The sequence below is a fragment of the Littorina saxatilis genome, linkage group LG10 (assembly GCF_037325665.1).
Source record: "Littorina saxatilis isolate snail1 linkage group LG10, US_GU_Lsax_2.0, whole genome shotgun sequence".
Classification (NCBI taxonomy): Eukaryota; Metazoa; Mollusca; class Gastropoda; order Littorinimorpha; family Littorinidae; genus Littorina; species Littorina saxatilis.
The window spans coordinates 41,280,558-41,296,508 of record NC_090254.1 but is presented as its reverse complement, the minus strand read 5'-3'; the positions used below and the strand labels follow the sequence as shown (position 1 = coordinate 41,296,508).

The 15,951-nt window shown below is 42.3% G+C and overlaps 1 protein-coding gene across 2 annotated transcripts in view; it reads right to left on the bottom strand.

Annotated features, from left to right (window-relative positions):
- Positions 1-15,951, bottom strand: part of LOC138978849 (echinoderm microtubule-associated protein-like CG42247) — a 134,015-nt gene that overhangs the window by 20,467 nt on the left and 97,597 nt on the right. For both annotated transcript variants that reach the window (XM_070351646.1, XM_070351645.1), the window contains 5 exons: positions 8,944-9,019; positions 5,078-5,230; positions 4,549-4,618; positions 3,758-3,862; positions 3,168-3,272 (listed from right to left, as the gene is read on the bottom strand). In XM_070351646.1, coding sequence (XP_070207747.1) covers positions 3,168-3,272; positions 3,758-3,862; positions 4,549-4,618; positions 5,078-5,230; positions 8,944-9,019 — 509 coding nt within the window. The remainder of the gene's footprint in view (positions 1-3,167; positions 3,273-3,757; positions 3,863-4,548; positions 4,619-5,077; positions 5,231-8,943; positions 9,020-15,951) is intronic.

Below are 15,951 nucleotides of genomic sequence, written 5' to 3'. Positions count from 1 at the left end.
CCACGTGTTATTTGCGTGACGTACGTGTGCTCGACGAAGCATCGTAGTTTGTTATGTTTTCTGGATGCACGAAGGTCACAAGACTTGAGTAACGGTCACCTTGTATTTTTGACCAACTTGGCATAGTTTTAGTTAGCACGTGTTGAGCGGCTATGACTTGCTCTTTTCCGCAGTTATGAACAGGCGACCCTGTTTTGGCTTATCATGATCCGTGCAGTCCATGTTATCAGGTATGAGGCGTAGTTTGGGTGTATTTATTTCGGTATGTTGTCTATATCTTTTTGCCATAACGTTTTCGAACCTGTTATAGCAGCGTTGTTTGGGTGTGTCCAAATATTAGTTTTGAATAGTTTTCGGTTTTTAGCCTCATTAACATATTAAGTCGATGTCGAGGATAAACTGTCCTTTTTACGTTAGTACGTTTCTGAGTCTGGAGGGAGGAGGTCGCTTTTTTGTTAGTAGCGAACCCGCTGTGTTTTATACTTGTGATTTCCACGGATTTGTGTGTTTCATGAGGAACAGTTCCTGCCTGATGGCGCAAAGGTAAAAATATTGTTTTGTTAGTTAAGACTTGTTGTTTTCTAATGTTTGTCTTTGTGTGTTCGTCTCAGTCAACAGAGTTTTAGTGCGTTAGTAGTTTTGGTAGGTGTTGTTATTTTTTCTCTTTTGAAGGTCAATAGTTTTAGGAAGGTATTGTTTATGTCTTTTCGATAATTGTAGTCATGTGTACGTGTTCTCAACGGGATAGTTATTATCGCAGTTGTATGTTTCGTTACTTGAAAATTTTTGAGACTATGGTGTTTTAGGAATTAAGGGTTGTCGGCCACTCTCTGTATGTTATTAAATGTTCGTAGATTATTTCATTGTTTTCAGGTGAATGTTAGTTGAATTGTGGTTTATGTATTCTATTGTAGGGTTAATTGATACTGTATTATTGTAAGTATTGATATTATATTCTGTGACTTATATATGTGTTTTTTGTGTGTATTTGCAGTTTTTTACCGAATATCGAACTTAACCACGCATTTAAGTTCCAAGTTACAAGAAATGGTGGCTGGATAGTTAGCTAAAATAAACAACCATAAATCTTCTTGTTCTTTCGAGTTATTCCTTTGTACCTCCTGCAAGCGAGTCTGTGACGTAGGTTCTGCCTTCCTTAAGATACATGTGCACTCACACATGATGAATTCTCTCGACTAAAAGGTCAAATCGGCTGACACACTTTCAACACAAGACTTAGGATGTAATCACATAATTTTACAATGGTTTTGAATTCTAATAAATGCATACACTGTATCCCAGTTTGAATGTCTTCGAACTCGCCAATAAGTTTGTGATCTAATTCCTAATAGAAAACATACCCAGCGCTTATAAAATTAAAACGTGTCATTGTTGCTTTGAACTCTTCCCCAGTGAGCAGAGAAGGAGTGAAGAGACCAAGGTTATTAATCTAAAATATGCCGTATCGTTGTCAAGGTTGTCCTTATGTTACCGAGTGCCCGAAGCAGATGAATCAACTTTGGCAGCAAAGTCAGTCAAACAGGATTGAGATTTTAGAACTTATAAAAGCTGCTATGGGAACACAAACGTTTGCAAGAGCAAACCAGGAGACAACAGCAGCCAGATCCCATCACAAACAGCTACTCCACATCTCACGGGTGTGCTGTCTACCAACGAACCAAAACCGTCGAGCTACTGTACGTAGCTCAGGCTCTGGCAGGGAGACAACTCCGTCAATGCAGAGCAGCTGCCTGTGGCAGGGGGGGGGGGGGACTACTGCGTCACTCTGTCATACTTAATTGAACCCGAAGTTGACTTCACGAAGTCTTTTTACCAAAAATTAAGTACCAAAGCTTCGTGCAGCGAGATTCGTGAATTACACTTCGCGAAGTCGACTTCCCTCAAATAATATCAGGATTTTTGACACGTTCAAGATATCAGTGTGAGTGATCTACCACACGCCACGAAAACAATGAACACAAGAAAGTGAAGAAGACGTGAAGAAATGCCAACCATTTACGAACAATTTCAAGACTTGTACATGCGATATGCAATAGTGAATCTGTATTGTCTGAAAACTGATATATTGGTGTGAAAAGAAATACGGAAACAAACGAAGAGAGAGAGAAAGGAAGGGGGGGGGGGCGACAGAAAGAAAGAAAGTCAGAAGGAAAGAAATACAAGACAAAAAGGAAAGAAAGAAAGCCCAATGCAACACACTCGCGGTACATGTGATGATTTAATCACATCACACACTCAGAATTCATCAGGACCCATATATAGTGATTCAACACTCATTGCACTTCAAACTCACACAGGTGAATAGGAAGAAAGCAATATTGTTTTCTACCTTATAAATCGTAGTCCTTCTGTACGTTAACAGCTGTAAAAACATGTCTATGACAGTCAAAATCTTTGGAAAAACACGGCATTGATGAACACACCTACCACACAGGCAAAACGATAGAGGGACAGCAGCAAAACAAAGCAATTATGAAATTCGCAGAACATTCCAAAGATACAATGTACGCAGCAGAAAGCATGCGACTTGAAAACGAGATGAAATAGTAAATTCCTTTGATTCTTGAAGCACTCCTGCTTGACAGAATGCCAGTTGATACTTACAGAAAGTTATGCAAAACACACACACACACACACACACACACACACACACACACACACACACACACAAACACACACACACCATATACATGTATTTCTTTACACAGGACAGATACTGCAAAGAGTGGTTTAGGGAACCATTTACGTTGCAACCACTTTCTTTCTATCCATCTTCGTAAAGCAAAGGAACCATTCAACAAAAACTACGCTTCCTCAAAGCTCTCAGAAACGCCGAAGCTCACCCACAAAGTAACATCTCTCACAACGAAGATCCGTTGATTGGAAATCACTTCAAATCATGAAATGAAAATCATTAAAATGAAAAGAAAAAAACACCTGAAATCTGAAGATGAAAGTCGCTTGTTTATTTCATTGCTTGTTATTCTCTCAGGTGCCAGCAGACTGCTTCCGAATAACTCTGACTTACTCTATTACACATGTCGTATGCATTTAGAGCGCTTACTTCCCTTCATTTATCGAATATATAAACAGCGCTCTGGCTCATTTGTTTAACATTTTCCTTTCCAACTCAGTTTACTTCTCACCGTGGTTTTCGCCGAGGGCTCGTCGAGGTCTTCCCGTGTCCACTCCCACACAGTCATCTCGTGCCGGTCACTGTCGTCAATGGCCAGCAACAGGTCACCGTTCGTCTGAAATACACGGATAGTATTGCATTTTTATTTCCTCGTTCTTTGAGACATTGTCTGCGCATCGTCATGAAACCTGCCTTGTGTCAGCCCAAAAGAATCAAATACTTCAGGTACTTCGATCGACTGTTTTGGTTTGTTTTGTTTTTTAAATCACCATCATTTTGCTCATTCTGGAGTATTCTTTCTCTTCGTCAAGTAAATATCTTCTATACAGGAGGAAGCATGCATTGTTTATTTTATTTTATGTTAAAGCTCAGTATAAAACCAAGAGAGACTATTTTGACTACAAGCCATATTATAGATAGAAACGTGCGACTGTCGTCCATTTCATTGAGACTTACTTTGGAGTAGAAGACGGTACTGATGTGCACGTCACCAAAGTCAAAGCTCCATTCAAGAGGTACAGAACAAAAAGTACAAAAGGAGAAAAACTGTCAAGATGAGTAACAAAAAACAAAAAAACAAAAAAACCTCTGGAAACTCACATCACTTTCGGAGAATGAGAGGCAGGAGATGCCCTGCTGGAACACGCCGATACCGATCACAGCGTACGTGCTCAGCTTGATAGCGTCCCACACTCGCACGTGAGCCTGTAATACACACATGGACAACATGACAAGAGACACACGTAAAGTGTTGGTGATGATGATCAGGATCTGAGGGGGGTTCCTGAGTCTGGGAAGGCCCCCCCCCCCTTTACTCTGCAAATATACTTCTTTTCTTAAAGAGAGACCCATACTCCTATTTCAAATGCTAAATTTCAACAACATCTGGATTGGCCCAAACCCTCCCCACCTGGACTGGTCATGTCCCTCCACTTCATTTTGGAAGCCCCTCCCTCACACGCACTTCGTCCAGACCTGGTGGTAAAGTCATACACTGGTGAACAATACAGAATGGTGGTTTTTTTACCCAGTGTTGGATATTCATATCAAAGTACTAGTTGTAGTAGTGTTTATGTAGATGTTGCTGCTGATGATGACAACAACAATGATGGTTGCGATAACCGATAATGGTGACAATTTATACACTTGGTACGACAAGCAAAAGGTCATTTTGACTGCGATGATGATGATTAGACAATATATGACAATGACTGACGACTACAACGACGACAGCGTCGAGGGAGAAAAAGCACGATAAAAATAAAGAGGAGAAGACATGTCAACACAACCAGACGCAAAGAAATGCTTAGACAGACAGATACACAACAGGTAGACATATCAAAGAATCGTTGTAACAAATGCAAATTTAAGGACGCCCATGCTAAACTCACCGCGCCCTCTGGTGAGTTGCCCGCCACCTGACCGGAAGCGATGTAGGGATATCTGGGATGAAGGGCAAGGCTGAAAACACGCATGAAAAATGTGTAAGACATTGTGCAGTTCATCAGTCTTCTGTCATAACGTGTAGCATTTCTGCTGCAGTAAGTTTGTGACTCTACTCTCAATTTCAAGAGACTATGCAGAGTATCAAGTACTCATATCTTTCTCCATGAACCAAACGTTTAGTAGTCCAACAATTCAAATATAAAAACATTAATCTGGAAATTAGTTACTCGGCGCGTTATCAGGGAATGAGTGAAGTAAAAGGGCGTGCCACGTGACTTCCTCGGTGTGAGCAGTTAAAATATAAATGTTTGTGCGTGTGTGTCTTCTTGTCGTACACACACACACACACACACACACACACACACACATACACACACACACACACACACACACACACACACACACACACACACACACACACACAATAATTAGTAACACACAATGTCAACGTGACAATGACGTCATAGTTCATACCACGTCACTTCCTCAGTGTGCGAAGTGTAGTGTTTTTGTGTGTGAGTCTTCCTGTCATACAGCACAATGACGGCCGCCACGAAGTACACCAGTTCTCCTGTGTTGGGCAGCAGCACCAGGTTCTGTTTGACGTCACGGCCCCGGAACCCGTAGCTTATGACGTCAAGTAGAAACATTACCGCGTGTGCATGGCGTAAATTGAGTGTGATGAAGAAAGCTTCTTCTTTTTTTCTTTCACTGGGAAGTATATCAGGGGTGGACCCGGGGGTGGGGGGGGGGGGGGGGCTTGTGTGATACAACGAATAATGTAACAAAAACGAATAATGTAACAATTGTTACATTATTCGGGGGTAGCCCTTTTTTCAACTTAAAAAAAGTTAGACTTAGATTAGAAAAAGTGTAAAATAGCTCATAATACAGTCTCGGGTTAGGGTTAGCATCCACTCTCAAAAATCATATGTCACACACATGGCATGCACGCTTTTTGCAGAATCAGTGACGCCACTCGCACACATGCACAGACAGATAGACACACGCCGTTATACTCTGTTTCTACCCCCCTCCCCCTACACCCCTACCCCCCACTCCCTCTTTCTCTCTCCCCTCGTTCTCTCTCCGGGCTAACCATCATAACAGCCCATCAGAACGCCAGCTTCGTGCACCCAGGTCCGCAGCCAATCAGATACCCACTTTGGGCACACATGTTCTTTCTTTCTTTATTTGGTGTTTAACGTCGTTTTCAACCACGAAGGTTATATCGCGACGGGGAAAGGGGGGAGATGGGATAGAGCCACTTGTCAATTGTTTCTTCTTCACAAAAGCACTAATCGAAAATTTGCTCCAGGGGCTTGCAACGTAGTACAATATATTACTTTTCTGGGAGAATGCAAGTTTCCAGTACAAAGACTTAACATTTCTTACATACTGTTTGACAAAAATCTTTACAAAAATTGACTATATTCTATACAAGAAAAACACTTAACAAGGGTAAAAGGAGAAACAGAATCCGTTAGTCGCCTCTTACGACATGCTGGGGAGCATCGGGTAAATTCTTCCCCCTAACCCGCGGGGGGTGGCACACATGTTAACCCGTGATTTGTAAAAATGTAAAACTGTTTAAAACCGTGTCATACCACTAGCGCCACATTCCATTTTGTCGCCATGCCGTTTTGCCGTCATCCCATTTCGCCGCCATCCCCATTTCGCGATATTTTGGATTGTGGCAAAAATGGGATTTTGCCGTCATCCCATTTCGCCGCCATCCCTATTTCGCGACATTTTGGATTGTGGAAAAATGGGATTTCGCGTAAACAGAATGTCTTCCTAGTTGAATAATGCAGAATAGTAGCATAGTGACGCTTAGCAAGAAGAATAAATCAAAAATGGGATGGCGGCCAAATGGGATGGCGGCCAAATGGGATGGTGTCAAAATGGGATGTCGCGCTATTGTTATGACACGGTAGTAAAATGACGCTTGGCTTGTGAAATGTCGCGACAATGGGATGGGGGCGAAATGGAATGGCGATGAAACGGCATGGCGGCCAAATGGGATATGGTGTCAAAATGGGATGTGGATCTAAAACCACCCCCACCACTCAGCGTAGAGGCTCTAAACAAGAAAAATTAATAATAATAAAAGGCATGCATTACTTAGTGGAATGCGATATTTTTACATTTTTACATTTTTACAAATCGCGGTTTTAGGTTCGACGTGATTTGTAAAAAAAAAACAATTTCCAAATCACGGGTTAACAACACACATTTGCTGTCAAACGTTTTTCATGAATTCCCTGCAGATCCGAATAATCCTTAACAAAACACAGTAGGCAAACCTATTACAGCACTATTTTGGAAATATAAATTCGGTTTCGAGCTTGTACAAAAATAATGTTACCAGTTTAATGAAAGAAACAAGATTAAGACTGTTGCGTTGTGGTAGCCTTCGTACTACATTCCATAAATATTCTGTTGTTAGAATGGGTAAAGCCCATAGTGCGATTTAACATAGGTCGTATTGTGTTAGAAATAGATTTCATTGACCTTTTGTTCTATTCCTGTAACAAACAAAAATATTGGTAAAACAATAAACAGAAATTCTATCTTAAAAAAGCAAACAACAATCTAATTTGTATAATTATTCATTGGTATTGTACATAATTCTGAATATTTACACTCAGATAGCAATTACTCTTCTTGTGCTTGCAAAATATGTGTCGGTGTGTATCGATATGGAACTCCATTAGAAACTAGACACATTTTTAGTTACGAATAAAGGTTTAGGAACATAGAATCAAAGAAAAGAACAAGTTACAGAACGAAAAAGATTGGACCTGATGTCGGAAAAAAAAACTCATCCCAAAACAAGCAAACAAAACCGCGACGACACTTATCTTAATTCCTGTCCAAAAGTGTTTTTTCCACGTGTATTTTAACAGGAGGTTTGAAGCCCCACACACATATGGGAAAGCCGAGGCTAATAATGGCGGCCACCATGTGCTATGTCCCAAATCCTACTACAAGTCGGGAATAACACATTAAAATACACACATTAACTCCCACGCTCATTTACAAACATAAATATTCATTATCACATGCACATTCATGCACCTGCCTGCGGGCATATAATGCAATGCATTTCCAAAAATATGATGACATTTGTTTTTCCTCCGATAAGAGAAAAATATTTCTTATATCCGGAGTCTCCCGATAAGAAAAACCTCGAATGTAAGAAAGCAAAAATAATTTCTCCTGGACACTCTTATAAACCCTTTGTTCTTGACCTCACTGGTTCATTCGCATCATTACGCACGAATTTGTGTGCATCGCAATAACTATCAGTCTAGTGTTTCCTAGTGAATTATATTTATAGAGAAAATCTCGATAGCAATTTCAAGGAAAAGCTACATCCGCAATTGTTACATTATTCGGGGGCGGCCCCCGAATAGTGTAACAATTGTGCCCCCGAATAATGTAACAATTGTTACATTATTCGTTTTTGTTACATTATTCGTTGTATCACAGCTCAAAAAAGAAAAGAAAAAAAGATGTTTGCGTTTCTTACTTAGGAATTTGGTAAGATGATTCCGTTGCAATTTTTAAGCTCAGATGGCACCGGATCCCTCCGAACCCGCCAAGCAATCTCGGGCGCGCTGTGCGCCCTTTATTTACACTTTTGAATTATAAGTGCACCTCTCCGCCCCCCCCCCCCCCCCCCTTAGAAGCTAACTGATCTGCCCCTGGATATGAATACTGGAGTAAGTAAATAACTGGGAAGGAACGAATGTTAGGGAGTTCTGGCATTGTGCTTCTCACCGTAAGCAAACCTGTGGTTGATAGCCCATATTTCTTCCTAGTGCTGCTTTTGACAAACAGAAACAAACAAACAAACAAACAAACAAACAAACAATACACAAAACACACACAAACCCCGCAAACTGGGTGTTCGAAAATTAGAAACAAATCGTTCATGTAAATACATATCTCATTGCTGTTGTCCAATTAATAGCTACTGTCCGAACAATTTCAATAACAATGGATGCGGGATGGGGGAGAAGGATAACAGATTTAGCTGTTATTATTCCATGGTTTTTAGGACGATGCTGTGTCCTTTTAATCCTTCTTAACCGGAATCTTCCCATCCTCCTCTCCCGTTCCACAACCCCAGTTATACACTTAAATAGTGGTACGTGTTAGAGAAAGGGGCAACAACTGGAGTATTTCACCACTCGACATCCCCTCCCACCCCCACACAACCCCCTCCCCAATCCTGCCCAAACCCACACGAAACCAATTTTTAATTTTCAAATTTTCAATTGTTAATTTTCGTTAGCGGCGAGAGAGACATTCTCATAACTAACAAAGGATACACCCATTCCAGTTTGAGTTTCTTTTCTGGTTTTGATCCATCGTTGTCTAGGAAAGGCACAGACGGTGCAAAGAACTCTGAAAAATGACAAGAACATTAATTAAAAGCTAAAAATTATAACTGAATTAATGAAAAGAAAATTGAGTGTATGTTCTTTGGTTTAATTAAACGTTCAATAAATGTAATCCGTCTTCTTTTTTGTTTGTTTTCGTGTTTCTAATCATACTGCATTTGTGGCAGAAAACGGCATGATCATGAGAAAAGCTTCTCTAACGACAGAAGACTAGTGCAGACAGACAGGCTAGCAGCAACATAAACGTACGCGAACTCACTAACACCATCAGTCTTGCAACACACGCACGGATGCACGCATGCACGCGCGAACGCACACACATTGACAGACAGACAGACAGACATTACACATAACACACAGCACATCACACACAACTACACGCACGCACACACACACGCACACACACACACACGCACGTACAACCACACACACACACTCAAACACAACCACACACACACCCACACACACACACAACCTCACACACACACACATACACTCACAACCACACATACACACAAAACCTCACACACACACACACACACACACACACACACACACACACACACACACACACACACACACACAGACACACATACACACACACAGACTCAAACACACACACACTCAAACACATACATACAACCACACACACACACACACATACACACACACACACATACACACACACACACACTCAAACACACACACACACACACACACACACTCAAACACACACACAAACACATCCCAACAAACACACACCCACACATACACCCACCCACGCACATACACACACTCAAACACACACACACACACACACACTCACACACACACACACTGCCAGGGATACGATGGACGTGCCGATCGACAAAAAAGACAAAGGCCATTGCTTAAGAATGCAAACAAGAAGAACGATATGTTTGCTGACAAAAGCGCTTTCATTTACGACATCACGTGAAGAAGAATATGCAATGGTTCGGCAAAAATCCATTTTAACACGAAATAAAAATTAATTTATCATTTATTCACACATAACACTCAAGACTGATCCAGTGATTTGTATGTTAGAATCAATTCTTCTTCAGAAACAAACTTTCTTCACTTAGCATCTACTTCTCTAGGGGAAAAACATCTATGAGAATTCAATAGAAACGAAAATCGTTGAAAATTCTTTTGGACTTTTGTAGCGTTCAGAAAGAAAACAAAACTCTTCGGAGACTGAATCATTCACCGTGACCAGGCCTGCGTGACTGTTGCTAAAACAAACTGTCATTTTGATTTTGAAACACCGAGGCTAAACCATTTTGCGAGAACTTCGAACAAAAAGATTATCGATGGCACGTTAACGACACGGTTTAGTACTCATCAATAAATGATAGAAATCGAGGAGAGAACTCACGCTGCAGAGAGCGGTTCATTGTTTCCCACTAACCACGTTTTAGGGGCTTGGATAAAAATGGATAAAAAAGTCTCTTTCTGTCAGAATTCGTCACTAGGAGCTGCACCGCCGTGGTCCAGTGACCTCAATTTGTTGTTTGCGTGTCGGTAAGAGTATCAAAAATCTGTAGCCTTTTTTTTCGTGCGTAAGTACCTAAAAGTACAATCCGTCTCATGTAACTCATGTACCACAAATCCATAGCTTAATTTTAGTGCATAAGTACCTAAAAGTATCTTTCTTCTCATTTAATCCATGTACCAAACATTCATAGCTTATTTTTCGTGCATGAGTACCTAAAAGTATCTTCCTTCTTATTATAACCGAGTGCCGAAACACCACAATTCACCTTTGGAGGCGAAGTCCAATCAAACAGGATTGAGAATTTTAGAGCTTATTTCTAAACCCTATCAAAACTGTTATGCATTCGCACAGGAATCCATGAACATACAGAGAGTTAAGTTAAAATTAATATTAAAAGTCCTACGGTTTTGAGCCATTAAGGACTTGAGTGTTTGTCCGCTTTCAAAAAGAGGAAAGAAAGAAACAAAAAATAAGGAGAGGAGGGCAGGGGGTGGGGTTGAGTTGATAATGCTCTGTGGAATTTGTTAAAATGAAAAGTAGTTAAGATGTTTCTTGGTAAGAATTATAAGTCTGTATTCTATATCTTGAATAACGGGCTTGTAATATTATTTTTTTTTTATTTCAAATCGAGTTAAAAAGTGGAACCTTTCAGGATCACCAATAAAACCAAATAGATGAGCAAGTAAGAGGAACACGAACAATAAATCTCAAAACTTTTTACAAATAAAAGGATTAAGATGTAAGCCACGAAGGCCGTGGTAATAAAAACAATATGTACAGTTTGGCGACTAGTGGGCCTTGGGTGAGGATATGTTGTCTAGAAGGTAGTCGCTGGAATCAGGAGGGATGGCGGGAGCCACTCGACCTCAAACTGAAACACGCTGATGTGATAATCTGGGCTTAGTTATACCCACAGCCCCATGTCCGAGTCCCTGACCAGTCGGCACAGCAGCAAGCTGTGTGACCAGCCTAGAGAACTGCTACTGCGCAGATAATCCTGGGGACTCAGACCATGGAGCTGCATATGGTCATATAAGGTTTTAAAGGTAATTCTATTTGTAGCGCATGGAGCGAAAATGTGTTGAAATGAATAGGGTTCTCCACAATGGCAGGACTTGTTAAAGATATGGAAGCGGCAGCCGCCGGCACGGAGGCGTCTGAAGATAGTGAGGAGGTTTGTTGGGAGATCGGGGTGTAGATCGTTCATATCAATGGGTTGATAGGACAGAGATGTTACGTACTGACTTCGAATGAGTTTACGGATTTTACTGTAGAACTCGGTTACTGAGTAGCCGATGTTAGTGTTAGCTGGGCTAGATTCTGCCGCTTCTTTGGCAGCGACATCCGCCAGTTCATTTCCCCGGACCCCTACGTGAGAGGGGACCCAGAGAAATGATACGGATGTGCCGGATGAGATTAACTGGTGACATATAAAGAGGATTTCTCTTTGTAGCTCTGCCCGATTTGATGTGTTTCGATGCAGAGCTTGTAGTGAAGAGCGCGAGTCAGAGCAGAAAACTACCGCACGCGGTGTGACTGGGAGGTCATTTATAAAAGTGCATGCCATGAGCAAGGCAAATAGCTCGGCTGAGAATATGGAGATGTCTTTATTAAGAGTATATTTCCTTGAGATTTTGAGATCTGGGATCACAAAGGCGCAGCCAACGCTGCCGTCTGCAAATTTGGATCCGTCAGTAAAGACTTTTAAATGCTCCGAGAATTTGTAGTTTAGGGTTTCTTTTGTAACAGTAGCTAGGTAGACGGGGTTATCTTTTTTGGTAGTATTATCTTCACTGTCGTATATGATAGTAGGGGTTTCCTCAAGCCAAGGCGGGTAGGAGGGCGGGGGGACCCTGGCCAGCTCACTGACCTTCACCCCGCTATCGGCTAGAATGCGGTTTACTGTGTCGGATAAGGGTAGCGTTTTGGCCAAGAGTTGAGTGCTATGTTTGGTGTTGGCCTCATAATTTTGGTGCTGAGGAAAAAAGTCAGTCAGGACCTCGCAGGCAGAGTTCTCTACCGCGTGGGCTCTGACAGCATACTGAGCTGAACGGAGTTTTATCTCATCCACAAGGGGCAGCCACCCACACTCGCTGTAGACTCGACTCTTACTCGCTTGTTGGGAGAGTCCCAGAGCTATTTTGAGCGCCCTGCACTCTATAATAGCCAGTTTTTTCATGAGCGCCGGGCGCGTCGCGAAATAAGCTTCGCACCCGTAAAGGAGGCGGGAGCGAATTAATGCCCGCACTACCTCTGTGACACACTTACGTCCTCTGGCCCAGGATTGGGACGCCAGGTAGCGTATGATATAAAGATCCTTGTTGGCCTTATTGATCAGATGTTCGATATGACTGGTCCAGTTAAGTCGGGTATCGATGATAACGCCGAGGAACTTAACTTCTGAGCTCGGTTTGATAATATCACAACCTATCTTTATACTGCAGTTCCTGTACAGTTGTCTACGGGAGACAACAAGAAAGACTGTTTTATTTGAGGCTAGTTGGAAGCCGTTGGTGTACATATATTGACAGAGGTTGTCGATTTTAGTTTGGTAAGAAGATAAGTCAACAGTGTTGGTAACTCTGTTATGGCGTGGTCTATTAGTGTCTATTAAGGCGAGGTCGTCCGCATACAGAAGTACACTGGCACCGTCAACCTTAACAGAAGTAATGTCATAGAGCATGATGCTGAATAAGTTTGGCGCGATGATACTGCCCTGGGGAACCCCCATGTCCAGCGCATGGGTTTCGGACACCGAAGAGCCCACTCGGACAGACATCTTGCGATTGCTGATGAAGTTTTTGATGAATTGGTACATGTGGCCAGAGACACCGATTCTGCCGAGTTTTAGGAGTAGACGAGCATGCCAGACGCTGTCGTACGCAGATTTAATATCAAAGAAGGTTCCAAGAAGAGAATTATTACTATGTGCCAAGGTCTTTTTGATTTTTTCAGTGACGTGCACAATGTGGTCCGCACACGAACGACCTTGCCTAAAACCTGCCTGGCATGTAGGAATGATATTGTGTTTATTGAGGTGGAACTCCAGCCTCTGGTTCACCACACGCTCAAAGATCTTGCTGAGGTGGGGGGTTAGTGATATGGGGCGGTAACTGCCAGGTAGATTGCCCGGTTTTCCGCTCTTCAATACTGCTACTACTTGTGAGTCTGACCACGCTGCGGGGATAGTATCCTTTAACCAGCATAGGTTGAAAAACTGAGTGAGCAACTTAACAAAGTTAGGTGGTAGATGTTTTATCATGTGATATGATATTGGGTCTAAACCTGTGGATTTTTTGGGGTCTTTCACAGAAGAGATGGCGTTTTGGACTTCTTTTGCCTTAAACATGCAGTTTATAGGCAACTGGTTGTCATCTGGGGGGTATGTGAAACCCTTCTCCTGATCTAACCTATAATTGAGTCGTTCAGTATCTAGGGATTTTGATTGACTATTTTTGGCAAAGGTATCTGCTAATAGGTTTGCCTTTTCAGAGTCAGTTGTGGTCATTTTGTCACCCGATAGTAGTGGCTTTTCTTTAGTTCTGTATCTACATTTAAATCTGCGGATTTTCTTCCAGATTTTGCCACAGTCTTTGTAATCTTTAGTTTCTTTGTGGACAAAGTTTTCCCAGTTTTGAAGTTTAGCCTCAGCGGTGATCTGGTTAAATTGTATTTCAGCTGACTTCATATTCGTGAAGTTTGCGTCTGAGCAGTGCCTGAGATATGTCCTAATGTGATATCGCTTGTTTGCCAAGGCTTCATCACAGTCTGCATTCCACCACTCATTCCTTTTGGCCTTACAGTTAGGATTTACTGATTTAAGCGGAATGTGATTATTGGCAGCAGTGAGTATACATTGACGTATGTTATTGTAAGAGGCTTCGATGTCATCCGTAAGGAGAGTTTCCTCCCTGACACCCTCGAGCTCCGCACGGAAGCTGTCCCAATTTGCCTGTTTGTAATTGTACTTTTTTCTGACCTCCGAGTTATTGCGATTAGGGGCGAAGTGGCGGAAGGTAAGAACAATGGGTAAGTGATCGGAGCCGAGGGCGTCCGGGAAAACGTTCCAGTCGATGTCAGTGACTATGGCATTTGAGCAAAGGGAGAGATCGATTGCTGACGGGGAATGGTCAGCTCTGTCTGGAAGTCTGGTTGCCGAGCCATCGTTTAGTATACAAAAGTCAGTTTCCAAAATGACGTCAGCAAGGTTGCTATTGGCATGTTTGTATCTAGGGTTAGCAGAGTCCCACAGAGGGTGGTGATTATTAAAATCACCCATCACGCACCAGTGTGCCCTGCCATGATCCAGGGATTTTAGCCAGTCGGTAGTTCCTTTTTTATTACACCCGTGGGGGTAATATATGTTAACTATGTTGAGGTTTTTGGATCCTTTTATTTCGATTTCAACAGCACATGTACTGAGATTTTCTGAACTAGGGATGAGAGGTGCAAAGGGTTTGTAATTTAAGGAAGACTTTAGATAAATAGCTGTTTGAATGAGTTGCCCTGAGCCCTTTTGCTCTACTATGGGAGGGAAGTCAAAACCATCTATAGAAGGCAGTAGGGAGCGTTTTCTCTTGACTGACTGGATAACTAAGATGTCAGCAGAGTGATTTGATATATAATTATATAGCTGAGAGAAGTTAGAGTTGATAGAGCGACAGTTCCACTGTAATATGATAAATCCGTGACCGCTTTCACCTTGTTCAGCCATTTTAACACGCACAAAGAAGGTAAGTTAAAGGGCAGATTTAAAATAGGTTAAAAAGTGGTTTTGACAGCTTTCATATCCGTCACGGACAACTGCTTGGCACCAGCAAGGGCGCCCAGCGCCAGAGTGGCGCCGCCCGGAATGAAGCGTTCAACCTTGGTGTTGGAGAGTTGTGTGTATGTAGCTGAGAGGGAGTCGATCAGGTCGAGAGGACTCTGCATCTGTCTGGCCTTAACCATGAAGCCGAGGCACTGCTCGATGAAACCTTGAAGGCCTCTTTGTTGTTCATTTAAGTTTGCATATTGCTCTCCTGTTTTTAGCTTATCTAGTGCAGCGTCGGCTAGCTCAAGCTCTGCCTTCTCCTGCTCCTCCCTCATCTGCTGCTTTATTTCCTGTTCAGTTTTAAGTTTGTATTCTCTGAATCTCTGGGCCAATCCCTCCTCCATTCTCCCCATCAACCTCTCGAAGAGCTGCTCTTCTTTCGAGTCCTCCTTCCTGTTCTGGGCTTTGCGTAGGAGGGAGGCCTTTAACCCGGGGGTCCCATGAAGCGGCGCCTCTGCCCGAGCCGTCTGAGACTTACAGGGCGCCTGGGGGCCAGGATTTGGATTTTGCGAAGTTGTTTGGTGCTTCGCGGTTGCAGCAGAACTGTCCGCATGAACTGGAAGGAGTGTATTGTCATGTTCGGTCATTTTGTTTTTGATTTCTT